Source organism: Gymnoscopelus braueri (genome assembly GCF_963280865.1).
Source record: "Gymnoscopelus braueri genome assembly, chromosome: 15".
Classification (NCBI taxonomy): Eukaryota; Metazoa; Chordata; class Actinopteri; order Myctophiformes; family Myctophidae; genus Gymnoscopelus; species Gymnoscopelus braueri.
Window position 1 is genome coordinate 20,385,994 of NC_137620.1, and position 20,009 is coordinate 20,406,002.

A 20,009-nucleotide genomic window follows, 5' to 3' on the forward strand; every position below is an offset into this window, starting at 1 on the left:
ATAATACATACTGTATAATATAATAATAATAATATGAAGATGTATATTTGACCTTGTATTTCTCTCTCGTAGGAGGAGCTGTCTGCAAACACAGAGCTACTGCAGTCTCACAGAGAGCGGATCAACAAATCCCCCAACCTGTCTAACATAGACCTCTTATGGAAGAGTTACAACAGGTACACACACACACACACACACACACACACACACACACACACACACACACACACACACACACACACACACACACACACACACACACACACACACACACACACACACACACAAACCCCATGACTCATAATGGTTTTCCAGAGTCTCTCACTCACATGTCTTAACAGACACACACACACACACTCTCTCCTATCATCTACGCTACAGTATCAATCATCGATACTAATTACTCACAGACACATTGTTTCTCTCTCTCCAGTCGCAGAGACTTGACCTTTGACCGCAATTCCTTCAAGTAAGTGCCCATAATAGAATGTCATAATCAAATATTGATTGTCATGCAGTCTGAATTGTTTTATGTTCTAATTACTTCCCCTCTCACCACGTCTGTCTGTCTGTCTGTCTGTCTGTCTGTCTGTCTGTCTGTCTGTCTGTCTGTCTGTCTGTCTTTCTGTCGCTCCATCTCTCTCACCCTATCACTCTCTCTCTCCTTTTGCAATCCTCCTTGCAATCCCTCTCTCTCACTGATTGTCCTCCTCAGGTGTCCAGTAATGTTGGTGGTCGGCGATCAAGCGCCGTATGAAGAAGCTGCTGTATGTATTCCCACATCACACTACATCACTACAGTAGTTTAAAACATAAAAATCATAAGTTTGCAGTCATCATCCGTTAACAGTTAATAGTAGTACTGCACAGCATCAATAAAACCAAATCATAAAATCCGTATCATAAGACGGTTACAGCAACACAATGTGTGCATGACTCCTGGTAGTTTTCTGAGCATAGTACGTCTTTCAGGGATGCATAAAAGCACTGTGTGAGAAGACCAGAGGTTGTCAGACAGTGTGCTGAGGCACAAGGGTGTGCTGTGACACAAGTCCAGGTGTGCTTTGAGATTTTGTGTCAAGCGCATATTATTGCGTCTATATACCGGTGCCCGTTTGGTACCGATCTACTCGGGAACGATGCAAATCTGGAACGATGCAAATTGGGAATGCATGCCCCACCCAGTTATGCAAATCCCCTAGTACCTGTTGTCAGAGGGCATCCGTTGTGCCTGTCTGTCTTTGTCCCTTTTGTGCCCATATATGGAGATCTCTGTATACAGTATGGCTGTCTGCCTGTGTCCCTTTTATACAGAGAACCCTAAATAAATATACATTTTAAGCACTTTTAACCTGGCATCACTATTTTGAGCATGTCACTATAAACAAAATCTTTAATTTGAATAGCTTTATCATTATTATTTTATTTTAAAAAAAAATCTAAAATAGCGACAATAGCTGATCTAGAAGCTCACAATGTGTTGTGAGCTTGTAGATCGGCTATTTTCTTTGGTGTGACTTAAGCACAAACATTTGAAAGCCACTGGTGATTGACTGTGATGACGCCCTGGTGCTGCAGCCTCTCTGAGGGTGCTGCTTTTTCATTTGGAGCAGATGCTGCACCCGGTGAAAGGTTTAGTTTAACGTGACGCGCTGCCTACTTGTTGTTCTCGGTTCCTCATTTATTTGGCAGTCAAAACATCCCCCACCCAAACTGGGCCTCCAAGCAGTTAATACAAAGAGGTCTATGAGGAACAGAAGGGTTGCTATGTTAAGTTTTGATACAATAATGTGATGGCTGTCTTTCCTTATGTGTCCACCAGGTGGAATGCAACAGCAAACTAGACCCAACGACAACCTCCTTCCTGAAAGTAAGTCTGGATGAAATGGAATTGGTGTGCTAATGTCTTGTCTTCAATGTATGTATTGACCCGAGCAAAACGATTTCCCCTTGTGGATAATAAAGGAAATCTAATCTAATCTAATCTAATTTATTTTCCATGTCAGGCTGGCAGCCCAAATCAGATTTTGGGCATATCTTTATAAAGATTAGATCGTTTTTTATCAAGTCTGAACGGCCCAAAAACACATTGAAGCATTTTTTTTGCAAATATGATTTCAAACGATCTGTCTCAGTCTGGGCACTGAAGCCTGATTTATACTTTGTAGACAGAGTATAAGTTTAAGCATTACTCACACCTATACCACAGCAACCAATGCAGATAGGTCAGCAATGTGACATATGAATACACAAATCCGATGAACATGCAAATAACATGCAAATAACAGTGTGGACTGTTATTTGACTGTTATCAGTGTGGACTGACAGTCAGTCCACAGTTATGGTCTGACCTACATGGTCACCTACCTACCTACCCGCCCATATGTCTACCTGTCTGTCTGTCTGTCTGTCTACCTGCCTGTCTGTCTGTCTGTCTGTCTGCCTCTTTTTCTCTCTCTGTCTGCCAACCGACATAGCTGTCTGCCACCGCCCCAACATTAATGGACCCACAACGTTAGTTTTGTGATAGTTTTTCAACCACCTCTTCTCTTCCCCCTCCACAGATGGCAGATGCTGGTGGCCTTCCTCAGCTGTCCCAGGTAATGACATTGAATAGATCATAAAGCCTAGCTTACATAAGGGGGCGATCACACTGGAACGTGTCGCTAGAAACTTGTTACCAGATCACAAACCATTGTTTCCCTATGGTACACCTGGCATGCGCTCCTCTCTTGTACAGCACATTGCATTTTTTTTAATGCGTTTTTTAGAGACGGATAAAAGTTTTAAAAACTTCTCAACTTTTCAGCGCAAGGCACGGAGTCACACCTCTCCTTCCTGTTTGTACGCCAGTAGATATGCGGGGGTTCGTGGGACAATGGCAATTGCAGACGAAAGTTAGATACTACACCCAAGACTTTAATCATTCAATTAGCCATGATTAATTAATTGATCACACGACACGGTTATGCATGCAGGCCCGCTCCACTACAGGCACTCCGTGTTGTTTTACCCTGTGCGCTGTTTTGCCAAGGCGTTCTTGAAGCGGCTGTGGCTGTAGTGGATGCATCTCAGTGTTTTTGTCGCATTCCTAAGCCAATCATTTCCTAGGTAGCGTGCTACTGAGTCTCCTACTGACCGATGACCCGGTCATCAAATTATTAAATCTCCATGAATAAATGGGGTGTGTAATTGATAGAAAATACGTAATTCTTTGGGTGAACTTCTCCTTTAAGCCTCATAACACTATAAACACTATAGTACAATATCATTAATGTCCTCTCATTTCTCTGTCTGCAGCCTGCTAAACTGACCGAGGCTTTCAAGTATTTCATCCAGGGCATGGGATACAGTAAGTTCACCTCAGATTGATGCAGATTGAACACATGCTGGACAAAACAGGATACACGCATGACGGAAACTCTTAATGGAGGCAGAGGAGAGAGGCAGAAGATGCTTGTCAGAACCGTAAATCTCACCATTATTCAGTTAGCAATTTGGTGCGCTGTTTGCTGTAATGGCAACATAAATGATGTTCCCTCCGTTAACGTCTTCCTTTGCACTAATGAGCACACATGGGAAATTAAATTGTAATGATCTGAGTAATGAGGTATCGTATAGTAGTACAGTATCTTCAAAATATTGAAATGTATATAAAACAGGAACTTCACTGCAAATTACACATCGTTTTCAGCAGAAACATGACAACTTTAATCTTTTCCCTCTTGACCATTTAATAGTAACGCTAATCATAATCATCTTTAGGAGAATGCAGCTCTGGAGTCTATAACAATTATTTGTGTGTCTTAGGCCTGTCCCCGACTAAGGATTTGTTTAGTCGACTCTAATTGGCGACTAATTGCCAATAGTCGACTGACAGTCGACTAATAAAAAAATAAAAATAAACTAGACTAGAGTCGACTAAGAGACACTTAGTCGACTCGGACCCCCCGCGACTAACCAGTCGACTAGTTTTTTTTGGGCCAAAATACATTTTATTTCAAAGGGCCAAGTCTACACAGTTAGTTTTGTCTCCAGCAGAGTTTCTAGTGTCTCTATCTCTCTCTGGAAGAGGTTGCACATGAACTCTGCAGCCGCACTGAGGCGCTCCAACACAAACAATACCAATACAAAGACAGGAATAAGAAGAATAAAGTGGAAGTTACGTGTGGTTGCAGGTGTAGACTTGGCCAAAAAACTATTTAAAACGTTTTTGGCCCTTAAAAAAAAAAAAAAAAAAAAGAGTCGACTAAGAGACACTTAGTCGACTCGGACCCCCCGCGACTAACCAGTCGACTAGTCGACTTAGTCGAGGTCAGGCCTAGTGTGTCTATGTGTGTGAAAGAAAAGAGAAAATCTGCTAAAGAATTTAAAAGATTACGTTCATAACATATAGGTTTTTTTCCCAAGTTTAAACTAAATGGGAAGCTTCATAAAGCCCACAGAACGTTTTTGGCTGAGTGTAACACTTGAGAAAAGTTACGTTTACATTTTTAACTTCTTTTTTTACGTACGTAAGTGCTAATGACATAGTAATAACAAACTAAGTATAATATAGCATATTCTTCTGGACAATACAGTTTAGCTAGCTCTCTTATCACAGAGTTTGGGTGCACGGAGTTCCACAGGTGTGTGCTGATTAGCTGGCAACAACACTTAGGCAGTTTGACAAGTTCTTTTCCATGTTTTTGTAAAAATCTACAGATTGCAATTCTGTCAGTGGTTAAAATAAATATGCTCTGGAAAGAAAACTCACTATGAAAACACCTATTTATATACAGTACATTCAGTTTGACCCAATCAGAGGGACTGGAGGCAAAACGGGCGCGCCAGCAATCATCTGCTTATTAAGCAAGCAGATGTGGCTATGTGGCCTCTGCAATGGCATGCATGTAGCCAACCAAGGCATAATTTAACATGACCTGAAGTGCAAACATTCCTGACACTTGTTTTTTTGTGTATGCAAAGAATGACAACAGGTTTGTCTTTGTCTCTCATTCACAGTGGCTTCGTCCTGCATGACCCGATTGTCGCGTTCACGCACCACCTCCCTGTCCTCCTCGATATCCATGGACGGGTCCCGCTCTCGCTCCCGCACGCTGTCCCAGGGCTCGCAGGGCGGACAGATGCCGCCCAGCCCCTCCCAAACCATGGAGGTGTCCTGCTGAAGAGACACCTGCACAGAGAGAGGGAGAGAGGGAGGGAGAGAGAGGGAGGCGAGAAGAGAGAATAAAGTAAAGGGAAAGATGGAGGACGACAGTAATGCCAGAAAACGAGACGGAGGGGATTACTCGCTAGTCACTCAACGTCATTAAACCGTCATTCCCTTCAAAAGAGCAGAATAGACTCGAGACCGAGACAAAGAGAGAGTGAGAGAGATGGTCGTGGTGAGGGAGACAGAGAGAGTAATGGGGTGAAGATATGTAGAGGATGTGAGACCAGTAGATCTGAGAGATTAAGTCCAATATCTTTACACACTTCACACTAAACACGTCCGTCCTATTCATCTCCTTAACAAAGGAAGAGTGAATAGACAGAGATGTGCTACACTGAATGAAAGAAATGAAATTCTTTAGAGTAAAACAAAAAGAGAGTGAATCCAGGTAAAAGAGTAGGGGGATGAGGAAAAGGGTGGTGACCAGTCCTCTCTCCCCCCTCCCCCCTTCTACTGGAGTGTACTGTCAGCCAATAGAGCCCTTTAATCTAGAGAAGTGGCAGGGCCTGTATAGACCACGCCCCTTGTGTTAACCAATAGTAATAATTCCGATAACGATGTCAACGATGATGATGATGACGACATTGAAGCTAATGATAATGACGATAATGTTATAGGAAAAAAGTACATAACAATTTTCGCTTCATGAAATGAGTGAGTTTGACATACAGTAGATTAAAAAAAAATACTATAGCAGAGGTACTTATAACAATGTGTGTTTGTCAAACTACTTTCAATCTACTTCTTGTGTTCTTTTTTTTTATTATTTGGATTTCTTTGCTGAATTTTGTTTTCATAATTGTAACCTGCCTCAGCAAGGGACCGAAGCTGGTGAAATGACAGCCATATGGTGCTGACTACTTCCACCTTGCTGTTGCTGTTCATTGTTCATGTCTTCCATTGGCCCTGTCTAAGTGGGGGGTATTATGTTAATTTTGAGTGTGTGGAAAGACTGCACGCCTGGTATCAGCCCATGTGAAATATCGACTAGGACATTTTTCTTTTATATTCTACCGAGGAGTTGTGCATGTGTGTGTTTGGCTTGGGTGTGTGTGTGTGTGTGTGTGTGTGTGTGTGTGTGGGGTGGTATGTGTGTATACGCTCGTTGAGCATGCTTTGTAAATCTGAAGGTTCATGGGCAACAAGCGTTGATGAGACTGAGGATGTTTAAGACTGGTCGCAAAGTGCATCTTTGCAAACTAGCACCCTAAATGTAACATTTGTTAAACAGCCATTAGTGCTTCCATGCGTAGTGTGCGTTTACCAATCCTTACCATTGTACTAAGCAGAATGCTAGTATGGATATTGGAGCGCTAGCTCCAGGCTCAGACAGATGTTTATCTTGTAAATCTACAAGCCTTGCACTTGCATGATCACCGCCTAACAATCTCAGCGAGCATACCATACTTGAGCACACATGCTCCACTCCGCTCCAACAAGTGATATTCAAGTGAACTGGATCAAGAGAATTGTGTTGCGTGCAAGTGCTGCATGTTGGTTTGCGTGTGTGTTTGGGTGTGGTTTGATAATTTGGAAGCTTTTTTGCCCTGTAAGCACAAATAACCCAGGAGAGAGACATAGAAACAGAGGGTACATTTAGGGCTCCATCACAGTGATGAGAGCATGTTGTAATGATTTTTGACAAAATCACTTGACCCCTTGGCCTTGATATGACCTGACAATGAACCAGCCCCTTCACTGCCATCACTCTCGTAAAAAGAGGCTTAGCATTATGGTAATCACGGCCCTGTTTATTTTTTAGCTGGACCCTCGAGGGTACTGTGTCTAATACAGGGAAAGTTGTGTTAAAGTCTCCATGTGGTTGTGCCGTCACATCCAATAGCCCATGGACTTTTCTGAGCGCAGTATTACCAGTTGTTGTGTAAGTGCAGTGTTGTTTACTAGAGGTAAACCACTGCACCCTTTTATTTCTGAGAGTGAATAGGGAACAACCAAGGTCTATATCTTGAATTTCCAAATCTGGAACTACAGGCACAATAAGCATTTTTACTGCCAAAAAGCTTTTTTCCTAAAAGGGGTGTTATTTTTAAGATATGACGGTCCAAGCGCTATCTACTAAATTTCCAAACTTATAACCATATCAGTTTTTCAATCAAGCGTCCTGCAGAAATCATTGTTGTGACTAAAATTGCAATAGCAAAGCTTAACACTGCCGTGTAATATGTAACCAGCGGACTGACCATACATGTGAAAGGACCCAATCTACCTTCATGCGTGTTTCACCTGTCTGCACACAGTCTCTTGTTTTGGTGCACCCAATACATCTAGTCATTAATTTCTTCTCTCTTTTTCTTTTAGCTTTATTTTGTCATTCCCTTTTAGTCATTCTGAGGTTGCACATTTCTTTCCCGTCCTCTCTAGTGCTCCTTTCCCTAACCCCTTCCTTGTACTAGTGCGTGATGCTGCAATGTTGTTGATGGCAATGTGGGGAAGTACGGTATAAGCTGCAATAACCTTGGATGTTGGCTCCGAATAGACTGGCACTTGGATGAATATAAACCATGTTCACTATTTAAGATGTGTTACAAATGGATGGATCAGGTGCACGTAGATGGTGGCCGACCACTCTGTACCACACTGCAGCCACCAGCCACCCAGGGTGGATGTTAATTGCAAGCCCCTGGGCCTTTCCCATCATGCTAGTGTTTGAGCCATAGCTGTCTCTTCAAATGACGAGGGCAGCTCATGATATTTGTGGTTTCTCATGCACCTGGTTCATTGATGTCGAGAAGAGAGTCTGGTGGTGAGCAGAATGTTTATGTGATGGTTATAGGCTCCTCCCAGCTTTGCGTTGAGAATCAACCAATCAGGCATGGGAAGATCTACCAAATAAGGGATTATGCGTGGGGCCTAGAAAATTTGCCAAATAAAGGAAATGGATCATTATTTTTTTATTTTTTCTTCCTTTCCTGAGAGTGGGCCAGGGCTGTGTGAATGTAAATGCTTGTCCAATTTGCTTTTCTTTTCTTTTTTATTCAATGATACTTAATTTCCTCTATTTTGTTTTCTTTTTTGTAAAACATTTATTTTTTATCTCTGTGAAGTGTTAGTTTACCGTCCCGGTGTGCTCACAAGTTAGTCAACTGTGTAATAGTTTTTGTGTACATTTTCTAGCTTTAGCTCTGAAAAGGGAGAATAATAATAATATTAACAAACAAAAAAAAAGAGTTAAGGATAAAGAGAATACAATCAAATGTACTTGTGTGGCTAATTTCTCTGTGTAATGCAATGAACATCATTAAAAAGAAAAAACGAAATTAACTATTAATAAAAGCTTAAGAGAAATTTCAATGATTCTCTGACTCAGATTTTTCATTTTGTTTATTTCATTTATTTGTCAAATACTGTATACAGTATTAGCGTATATTCACAATGTGTCTTTTGCATTTGACCTATCCCAGCCATTAGGAGAGGTGTGTCAATTTGGTGTAGAGGGAAAAAAAGAACGTACCACAAAGCTGAACCCGGTCAACTAAGTATTAGTTTATTAGGCTAATTATAGAGGGTTTAAGTGGTTAAAATTGTGGTGTGGAGTCTAACTGGCAGGGTAGTGGTGATCATAACACTGTATCTGTTTTCAGTCTCCTCTGATCCCTACTCCCACAATTTAGATTAACTGTAATACCATATAATGCCACATAGTGGCAGAAGTGAAAAGACAATATTTTGACCCACATTGTAGATACATCTAAAACATTACAATAGTGGTTCTCATGTGATGATAAAATTGATGATGTGATGTGTTAACCTTTTTTGTAAAAAGGACAATGTCTCTATTATTTTATTAAACCCTTGCTAACCCTTTCTTTTGGAAAGAATATAATCCACAATTCTCTCATTATAATCAATCATTTTAATCAATATATGGAGAAGGATCAATATAGAATCAATCCTTTCATTATGGTGGTAAACAATACTAAAAACAAAGGATCTAATTTAAAACATTCTTCAATTTTACAGATTTGTTTTTCTTATAAACCTTTGATATATTCTGCCATTCTGTCATGCAACACAAATAAATACTTCAATGACACAGCATGAGCAGAAGTCTAAATACAAATCTATAGGTAAACTCATTTAAAAGAAAAATGTGTCAAGAACAAATGGGTACAAAATGTAAGTGTTTAAATGTTTTCATGGTGAAAACAAAATGTCCACATTGGTCAATAAAGGGTTCGGACCACATGTACTGAAACTTTTCATACTACTGACTGACTGATGATGCTACTTGTTTAGTTAAGGCTACTGTAGCTGAACATATGGTCACATACTAGTGATAATTGCCAAATTAAAGCCACTGTGTGTTGAATAACTTCTTTTTAAAGCGTAAACGTATGGAGAACGATCTCTAAACTGAAGACACAGTTCAGTCCCAGGGATTTGAGACTGGGTGGGGTGGGTGATTTCACTTAGAATGTCAATGGAGGGGTCATTCATGAGTTGCAACATCCTTTGAGCAAATTAGGTGATGCTGGAAAATGCTGGTGGTGACACATTGATACCAAACCAGTTAAACATCTGAGTGGAGACAAACAGAACACTAAATGCCCATCAACCTTACATGCCCACCCGTGTCTCTGGCATTCTGTAGTTTCACAATAGTATGTGGCCCATAGGGCAGGAGCCTATCTCCTGTTTCTATAGCGTCCGGCGGCTTGATGTAGAAGTAGCCTACATCCCCCAGCCATGATGTACAAGAACACCCCCTGGACATGATGCTAGTACAGTATGTCACAACCCTTGATCCTGAATGCCAAGCAGGAGGCTTTGGCTCCCATTTTGTAGCCTTTGGTATGACCCGTCGGGGAATTGAACCCTGACCTCCTAATCTCAGGGCGGACATACACTAACCACAAGGCCTCAAAATGTGCTCAAATACTTTGCATTTAGTACTAACGAGGGTTAAGTATGTTGTATGCATGTGTGAGTGTAATCTGTCTCTGGTTTCTATATTGTCTAAGAGAAAGAACTGCAAAGCAGAATGCCTGCAACACTCCAGATTAAACAAAAGTCTCAAGGTGCAAGGCTCAACAACAATGTCATAAAGCCAGCACACAATAAAGGTCCTTTTCACAGTTTTATTTACCTCTTCACGGACAGAGCAACGGATGTTTCAACCTAACAGGTGGAGCGTGGAGGAACTTGTGAGTTAATCCACATAATCAGTCTGGCAATGGCAGGCTTTGATTGATTGATGTACTTTATTTAGTAAGACATGAGAACATCAGTACATGGAAGTACAAATTCACAATACAAGGTCTACTAAACTGGGAGACTCATTAAGCACTGAGCTTGTTTAAGATGAGATCCCCATGCACACAAATCATGATGACATATAAGAGACAGACAGATATACACACTACTATACAGAATGTCATACAATCAGCTTACAGGTTACTGGTATGAAGAGTGAAAAAAAATGTACAAGAGAAAGAAATAGGGGGGGGGGTAGGGGGGTAGGTTAAGACTTAGACACTTAGCCTCCTGAAGGTGTAGCTTTAGGGCAGTTTTGAAAGTGAGTAGGCTAGTGGTACAGTACCTAGTAGATAACAATAAAATAAAATAAATAAATAAACAAACAAACAAACAATCACAACACACCATTCCCCTTTAAAGTATGGATGACTTGCCTTCTATAGAAGGCAGGTGTGTACAAAGGTACAAGGTGTGTACAAAAACAACTTGTGAAGCAACTTTGAAGTTACTAAAATCTAGGGTTATGTATTGTGTTTATTCTGATACATTTTTATATAACAAGCAGGACTTGTTCCAATGCAATATGGTTCCATGCCAATTCCTTTTCTGCTTGCACTGCAGCACTTTATTGCCAGACAGACATAGACACAGAAATAAAGTTGAATTGATCATAGGTCTATTAAATACAGAACAAGCCCAGTAGTAGGCCTAATTGCATTGAAGAGTTAATCCATTAAATGAAATAGGCTTTTGGGATCAATTCGATTTGTAGGTTGTTGATTCAGTCTAGGTCTCTGGGAGGATAGTGGTTCCCAAACTTTGAAGCTCAAGACCCAAAAGAGAAAGTAGATATTTGCCCTGGACCGAAACTAGTGAATAGCTACAATTTCTACAAGCTCACAACGTGTTGTGAGCTTGTAGATCGGCTATTTTCACTACTCCTTAAACATTCGTTTTCGAATTGATTCTTTCATTTTTGGTATTTATTTAGGAGATTATTTTGAAAAAATGTCTGGATTTAATTCATGAACATTTAGAGGTGGAAATTGAAAATCATTTGAAATAATTAAAAATGAAACAAAATGAAAGAAATGAAAAAAATTAAGGGGATATTTACTTGCTATGCGACCCATAAAAAAATGGTCCGCGACCCAAATCACGGGTCCCGGCCCACTGTTTGGGAAACCGTGGTCTAGGAGGTCTAGAGCGGATACGGAAACGGCACAGGCTACGGAAGGCGGTGTCTAGACCGGATCACGCTGATTAATTCTGAATGAAAATCAGTGATGATGACGCTCGTGTGAATATGTGTTGTTGTCCCCGATACCATCACATCACACAGTGAGTGCAACCAGGCCAGCACACCTGAAGACTGAGTGCACCGCACCGCACCGCCCGGGCCGGTTCAGCAGGACCGTGCCCTCTGCCCTGTCAGAATGTCATCTGCACAACCGGTTGGTTGAGGTTAAAAAAAGCCTAATTTATGCTTGTGTCGGGGCCCTGGAAAATAGCAACCCTACAAGCTCTCTGTGAGCTTTTAGGTCTTGCTTTTCTTTTCCAGCTCGAGACACGGTCGTACGACGAGGTATACACGGGGCGTCACTGGAGGGATCTGACGTCACCGCCAATCACATTAGTCCTGTCACTCAATCACTGGAGTATGTTGACGCGCCCCGCCCACACACAGTACAACAAGTCACAAACACGCTCATTAACTTACATAAACTGTATTGGTGTGTAATGTGTGTAATGCCCTGTGTAGCTGAATAATCACCAGAACACGCTTGTTTTCCCTTTGCTGTGGTCATGAACGGATCTGCAGCTGTGATGGTAAGTTGACGTTTGGTAAATAATTTGAGTGGTGGTCACACGTGTGGATTAATTTTTTTTCAACTTGAGAGAAGTTTGATTGAAACTAAAGCTGGATGTATGTTGATGATATGTGTGAATGTCAGGAGAATGGAGGAGAGGTGGAGACTGGACCTCATTCCTACTTCAGAGAAAGGCGTCCGGTGAGTAGATTAATCAAATTAGTTTGTTTGGCTGTGGTTTAAAAAAAAAAAAATGTCCATGTCATCTTTCATATTTATATTGTTGTGGTGAGCAAACGATAAAAGGTCATCCCTAGGACTAAAAGTCGTTGGACGTGAATGTAAAATTAATTGAATGTAGCTACAGCTCATCATCAGGAGGACAAGGAAAAAAACACCACAATTTTATATACATATATAATATATGTATAAAATGGTGTTTTGTTTTTTTAAACCCTTTTTTGTTATAAAAACATAGCCTACCTAGGCTACATTAAAAACAAATGTAGGCTATAGGCTATTTATCTCTCTCTTGCCCTTGCACCATGCACTGCTCTCCTAACCTTTTAAACAGGATTCAGAACAACCCATATATCTCTCCATCCATAAGGCTCACAGAGCCACAGCTATCCACACACACCATCTTGATAAGCTCCCAAACCTTTATTAATAGACAGACAATAACTAACTCACAACATTTTGACCTAAATGAGGTCTTGGGGTCCAGAAGACCTCCTGCTGATGTCACACTACTGTATGACATGATGACATCATCTTCAACTGTGTATCAGTTAGGGTGACAACAACACCATAGTATCCTATCCCATAGACATTAGACATCTTGTGATCCCCCTTCTACGTAGGCCTGTCACGATTTAAGATGACATTTAAGTTGACGATTAATTGTCATACACATAATTGTGATTAACAATTTAATTGTGTTCTTGGCATTGGACATTGGAACATATGAATCAAAATGTAATTTCTGTTTGCCATTTAGGCTTCGTTTTTTTTGCACAGGGTAGATATGACAAATAATTTAAATATACAAAGAAATCCCTGACATATTTAATAATTTTATACTTTTTATAAATAATTAAATAGCTGATCTGCAAGCTTACGACGTGTTGTAAGGCTTTTAACAATGAGACGATTATGTAATAATTTCGACAGGCCTACTTCTACAGTGTGTTCACTGCTCTGTTTCGAACAATAAACACTGTGTGATGTCTAGTAAATTCTGCTTTAAGTGCTGACATAATTTCTATGACTCACTCACCTACATGAAGAATAATAGTAGTCAAACATTTGATGTTAATAGGTTTAGGCTAATAGGAATTCAAGTGTCCTTGTTGATTTGAGTTGCAGAGTTAATCTCTTTGCCTTGAGATATACATGTATACACAATTCTGTAAAGCTTGTTTGTAGTGTCAACTACATACTGGGTTTCCGAGGCTACATACTGTTTGACATACCGTGACAATGTTTTAATAACTTCACAGAGTATGATGAAACTACAAGGGATGCTAAAGAGAGTCCCTCAAAGTCCATTCAAGGTGAACACACACACACACACACACACACACACACACACACACACACACACACACACAGGTCAGAGCTACGCCCACTCCAATTATTCCAGTGAAGTGGCAAACCCTGGAGTGCACGTGTAATAATAGGGAGGGACATGTTCCCCTAATATATATTTATTCGACTTTTTACCCACTTTTTTTCTCCCCAATTTAGTCGTTATGCCAATGAATTCCTCCCCACACACATTTCTGTGTGTTGACACTGCTGTTGTATCGTACTGACTCACCTGCCAGTGAGCAGCCCCCAACGAGAGGACGTCGTAGAGCCTCTGTCCTACTCCTCCCGCCCAACACTCCCTGCTGACAGGTTCCGCCATAGACATATAAAGGTAGACGCCTCCTCTGGCTCTGAAGCGTCGGCATCTCGGACGCACTTCCGCTTCCTCTATGCTTCTGGGGGGCAAGCTGGAAACTTCCGTGTGCGTCACAGAAGGGGGCGTTCGGTAGGCCAATCAGAGGCAGGTGGGGTGGGTCTTTTCTTAAGAGGCAGCCGCGCAGCAACTAGTCAGTTAGACGCGCTGTGATTGGCCAGTAGTTAACGTGATGTGATTGGTCAGTAGTTAAACAGCCCCCCGGAAGAGCCTTGTATCGAGAGACCAGTCGTTACAATGAACTGCAGAGGCCAATGAGGTATCTAGGTTTCTATATCTATGGGTTCCGCCCCACCCGTACCATTACATGCAGTAACAATTGTCACCCTCCACGCCCGGCTTCCCTCCCCCGCAACATGGGCCAATTGTGTTCATATAGACAATTGTGTTCGTATAGACAATTGTGTTCGTATAGAGACTATAGAGCATCGCAGTTCCCGCCCCTTCCGGGTTCCACCGCAAAATACTCAATGCATTTTTCCCATTGACATTTCCAAAAATATTTATATCAATTAATTTAAGCCTAGAATCAAGCCATCCAGGGTCCTGGTGAATCATGACCATAAAACGTTTGATTCTGTGATTATTATTTTTTTGAAAACGGCAAAACAAAGGGTATTTATTAAATATAGTATATCATATAATTAAATATAAAATAAAAAAAATCAGAGAAAAAAACGTTTTATGGTCATGATTCACCAGGACCCTGGATGGCTTGATTCTAGGCTTAAATTAATTGATATAAATATTTTTGGAAATGTCAATGGGAAAAATGCATTGAGTTTTTCCTTCCGGCACCAGGAAAAACCAGGAAGTGGGCGGGAGCTGCGATGCTCTATAGACAGACTCCGTGGTGGTGGGCAGTTACTTTACCACTATGCCAACCGATCACTATGCCTTTGTCTTACTAACTTTGTGGGGACATCAAAATCTAATTTTCATTAAAAATAAAATGTGTATTTAACCTTCTAAAAATGTGTTTCCCTTACCTTAAAACAGCAGTATATGCAAGCCCTAAATGCATAATTCATAAATTGTAATGTAATTGTAAATCTAAAAATATCTTTATAAAAAACACATTAAGGACCACAACGTCCCCACAAATGTATTAAAACATGACACACACAGACACACAGACTTGCATGGTGGTAAGCTAACACCAACTGGTAACATATTAGAGATGTACCGAACTACAGATACAATCTTTTTCCATTCCGATCCCCATAACTTGCATATCAATCGATACCGAGTAGCCTAGCGATCCGATACCAGTGTGTAATTTAACAAGAATCTAGGACAAGTCGCTCACAAAGTTGGGTCCAGGGACTCTCTGGGTTCCTTGAGGGTGTTCCAAATGGACCCTTACAGGTCTGTAACTCTGAGAGTTATGGGGGTCCTTGAAATTTAAAAGTTTGAGAACCACTGATCTAGGAATAAATAAAAATGTAGTGCAGCTACAATTTAGTAAAATAATAATGTAAATAGTACAGTTGGAGTACAAAACAGTACTGCAACATCAACTACAAAATAATTGATGACTGTAAATGACATCATGTGATAAATTACATGGTATCGGAATGGCATTAACTGACCTACTCGCCGATACCGATATCAGCATTTTAGGCAGTATCGGCAGCTTATCGACAACTCTATAAAATATAATTTTATGCCCAGTGATGCTGACGCTGTTAACACTTGTCCTCCCCCCCAGATGGCTCATGTTTTTTACAACCAAGGTTTATATTTGAGCTTGTAATTAAAGAAAATAAAAGATGAGTGTTATTTTTTTTTCATTGGTACTGCTTTCTATAGTTCTAGCAATTTTCGCGATATTTTTTTTACAGTGGGCGGGGGCATTCTGTCCGGTGGCTAAATATGCCTTTTTTACACAATAAAAAAGGTCCTGTGGTCTTTGATGGCTAGATGTGAGTTATTGGGGGCTAGAAGAGCTACTGTAAATAATAATAAAGAAAACACCGGGTTATTATGTAAAAAAATACATATTTAGCCACCGGACAGAATGCCCCCGCCCACTGTAAAAAAGATTGCGAAAATTGCTAAAACTATAGAAAGCAGTAAATTACAAATTTTGAACACTAATATTTTATTTACTTTAATTACAATCTAAAACATAAACCTTGGTTGTAAAAAACTAAAGTTGTCCTTTAAAGGGATATTTCACTTTAAAAAAACAATTGGATTCCCAAAAGCCTGAGTAGACGATAAAATTACCCACATTTTTTTAAAAGTGAAATATCCCTTTAAGCCCTATATTCTTAGTATATTTTTTAATATGCAGTTTTTTAATTTGCCCAAAATAGCGACGCCATGCAGGATTAATGTGGTTAAACCTCCTATTGCAGTTGTCCTGTCCCTCGCTTATGCTGTGCTTTCTTAGTCTTTCTTGATTTGCTGGTTTGTTACAACCAGGGACTGATTTCTAGAGGAGGGGTTGTTGTTGTTGTTATCACCTTGAAGAATGACTCAGAATGAATCAGCAGTTCTTTTTATGATGTTGCGGTGACTGAGTTTTTAATAGCATGTTGATAATGTCCCAGCAGTGAGGAATGTTTCAAATTTCAAATTGTTGTCTACACTGTGTAACGATGCATGAGCCGTCTTTGTACATTTGGCATGTGAAATATGAATCAAATGAAGGTATGGTTCTGACATTGTTCTCTAAACTGTACTCATATGCTGTGTTCACACTAATGACACGGAAGCAACAAGCGCTCCAATGACGCAGTGAAGTGTCAATCAATCCTTTTTTTGTTTCACCCTTTCCAGTCACCTTCTCTTAACACACAATTCCTGTGCTTGCTCCATTACTTGAATTGAAGAAAAAACGTATTCCTGCCATTAACCGGTTCCCTGTGCTGTTTAAACCTTTTTTTTACATTTAGTGTGTCCTCGTGAGCAACACTTCAACAGCGAATAGGCAGCAGTGTAGCGTGTTCATTTTGTAGCTTTTGTTGCAGCAAGTCTGAACGCAGTCATGATGACCTTTACTTAATATCCTTTATGGTTGTCTTTGTGTTTTTTTCTTCTTTTTCTCTTACCTCTTGTTCTGTCTAAAGGACAGGGATGATGACCTCTCTGCCTCCGGACCAGATGTGGCAGATGACCGCCAACCACGCCAAAGATGGGTGAGCAGAAAGTGTTATTTAATATTCTTATTATTACCTCACTTATGGGTCCATTTGTACATGGCCAGAGTTACATTACCACTCAGGTAATTGCTCTTCCTTATACCGAAGACAAAAAAGGCTTTGTATTATGAACCTCTAACCTCAAAATTTGGTTTTTAGATTAAATATTTAAGTTTATTGTCAATGCATGCATACAAATAATACCATGAAGTGTTACTTGTCCATGTAATATGCTAATATGGCCATACAAATAATAAAATGTAAACATGCTTGGCAAGGAAGAGGGACAGAACATAATCCTGTACTTTTCATAAAACAAATTAGACGCCAGAACAAACAAATACTTTTGTGTTACTACTATGTTAAACCTGTCTGTGTAGGGAATACATTGCTGTAGCCAGCCATTCTCCCCTGGTGTGGGATAATCTATGTATACAGATCCTTCTCAAAAACGTAGAATATCGTAGAAAAGCACATTTTCTTCTGTAATATAATGCAAAAAGTGAAATTCTAGATTCATGGCTCATAAAGTGAAATATTAATCTTGATGATTATGGCATGCAGCTCATGAAAGAAAAAAAATCCATATCTCAAAATATTAGAATATTACATAATCCCACTCAAAAAATGGATTAATTCTCAATACAGAAATGTCGACCATCTGAAAAGCATGTTTATTTATGCACTCAATACTTGGTCTGGGCTACTTTTGAACAAATTACTTCATCAATGGGGCGTGGCATGGAGGTGATTGAATACTTTATTAGTCAAAAATGTAATCAGCACGTGGTACCGTCAGACATTCAGGCTAAAAGGATAACGCAAAAAAGTCCTGGGGACTTGTTTCCATTGTCGTCCTATGTATTCAATTCATCAACATAGTATAAAAATAACGCAATAATACATGTCATCAACAAATACAAAACAGCGGCAGTGAATTCAAATATATTCATTAATAATACACAATTAATGGATTCTAGGGAGGAAATTACCATAGGATCAATTGAGAAAAGTTTGGCAGTGACAATTGGTTCCCAAACATAATATGGAATTTAGTGTTTAGTAATCATACTAAATATAGACTAGAGGCATGTAGGAAGACGAAAATAACCAAAATTGTTTGATCAACTCCTCGGATGGTACCAACATCTGGATTGGCTGCTCTACTATGTTTAGAATACCAGTCGCTCATCTTTCCACTTGATTGATTGTTTTGTTTACATTTTCTTTGTTCAGGGTGGAGTCAAAACTGAAGACGGCCCGGCCCTCCCTGCTGGTGCACAGGTACAGCTTCCAGCCATTGTTGTGGTGCTGTTTAACCCATTCAATCCCGGAACGTTTTTTTATTTTTTTTAGCTATAGCCATTACTTTTATGCTTTTTTTTTTTTTTTTTACTCAAAGCTTTGCTTCTGGGGATTATACAAATGACTTCTAAATCCTAACAGTGTTTAAAAAATATATAATAATCAGTCGTTCTCAAACTTTTTTCATGTCAAGTACCCCCAAAATTATATGTATTTGTCCGCGGACCCCCCCCCCCCCCCCATCTCAAAATATTTTGTTCCAGGGACCCCCAGAAGATTCGCACAAATTTTTCCTAAAAAATGGCAGATCTACAAGCTCATAGCACGGCAATGAGCATGTATATCTGCTATTTTTGAATAGCCAAAGGAATCTATATGCTTGATCCTGTTTGTTGATCAAGGAATGCATAAGCGTACAATGCAATCTTTTGTTTGGCCTTGCCTTTAAATCTGTCTGTTTATCGGAAATGTAGGAAAAAGGTTGGGTTGCAGTGTTAAGTCATAGTCCATGTCGCAGTAGGTCGGTATGTGCATGACTGTATGCACGTGCACACACCTGCTTTGAGATGGAAGATTTGCCAAGGCCACCACTGAACCAATTCAACCTTTTCCTGCTCTACATGTGCGGATGTGTTTATTTTCATTGGGTGCACTTTGTACACAATGCACTGTCATTGCCACTCTTCACAAATCTGTCGACAACGGAAAAACTCCTCTCTCTGTAATGCTGTCATTCTTTCAGAATGGAGTGTCAGATCGTGGAGCATGGAATCCGTTCCACTGCAGCCCTCAGGTATGTTTTCAGCTGTCTTCCTAGAAGAGTGAAGTAATTTGGCAACAGACCAAGTGAAATATTACACTTCTTCCTTATGTCTGACTTCTGCCCCCCTCCCTTTTCTGTTTATTAGAATGGAGTCGGTGCGGATTTGTCCAGAGTCAATCCATTCTATCAACATTATATTGTATGTATTTTTCTTATTCTTTTGTTTGTTTTCCCTTGTGTTTCATCAGATTATATATTGGAAAATGAACTGAAATGAATGAAAAAAATTTACTTGAGGTAACTTACATTCTTATCGTGCAGACAAATTGGATCCATTTATGACGCATTTTGACACACCAGTCCACTAAACGTTCTGGCCAGTGGGGGGTGCTGTCTGCGGTTGGTGATTGGCTTTTGCTCTGTTGTTTTCAACATGACGGCCACATCACAATCTCATTTTACAGCTAAACGCTACGCTAAAGTATTTTTCTGAAAACATTTGATTTGTAAAAAAAGGCAATGAAGTAACAGAATCTTGATTCAGGCCCGGGCGGCTGGCGTAGCGGTACGGGCACCGTCAGCG

At 40.1% G+C, this 20,009-nt stretch overlaps 2 protein-coding genes across 2 annotated transcripts in view; both read left to right on the forward strand.

Moving 5' to 3' along the window:
• The window catches only part of ndrg2 (NDRG family member 2), a 44,892-nt gene extending 36,685 nt beyond the window's left edge, over positions 1-8,207 (forward strand). The window contains exons 10-16 of the mRNA XM_080450607.1: positions 73-176; positions 434-469; positions 716-767; positions 1,823-1,870; positions 2,565-2,600; positions 3,301-3,352; positions 5,005-8,207. Of these exons, the coding sequence (XP_080306733.1) occupies positions 73-176; positions 434-469; positions 716-767; positions 1,823-1,870; positions 2,565-2,600; positions 3,301-3,352; positions 5,005-5,168 (492 nt within the window). The 3' untranslated portion in view covers positions 5,169-8,207. The remainder of the gene's footprint in view (positions 1-72; positions 177-433; positions 470-715; positions 768-1,822; positions 1,871-2,564; positions 2,601-3,300; positions 3,353-5,004) is intronic.
• A 3,957-nt stretch (positions 8,208-12,164) lies between these two features.
• The window catches only part of LOC308101414 (uncharacterized protein), a 50,688-nt gene continuing 42,843 nt past the window's right edge, over positions 12,165-20,009 (forward strand). The window contains exons 1-7 of the mRNA XM_080450834.1: positions 12,165-12,262; positions 12,388-12,444; positions 13,746-13,799; positions 17,287-17,355; positions 18,595-18,642; positions 19,406-19,456; positions 19,572-19,625. Coding sequence (XP_080306960.1) covers positions 12,239-12,262; positions 12,388-12,444; positions 13,746-13,799; positions 17,287-17,355; positions 18,595-18,642; positions 19,406-19,456; positions 19,572-19,625 — 357 coding nt within the window. The 5' untranslated portion in view covers positions 12,165-12,238. The remainder of the gene's footprint in view (positions 12,263-12,387; positions 12,445-13,745; positions 13,800-17,286; positions 17,356-18,594; positions 18,643-19,405; positions 19,457-19,571; positions 19,626-20,009) is intronic.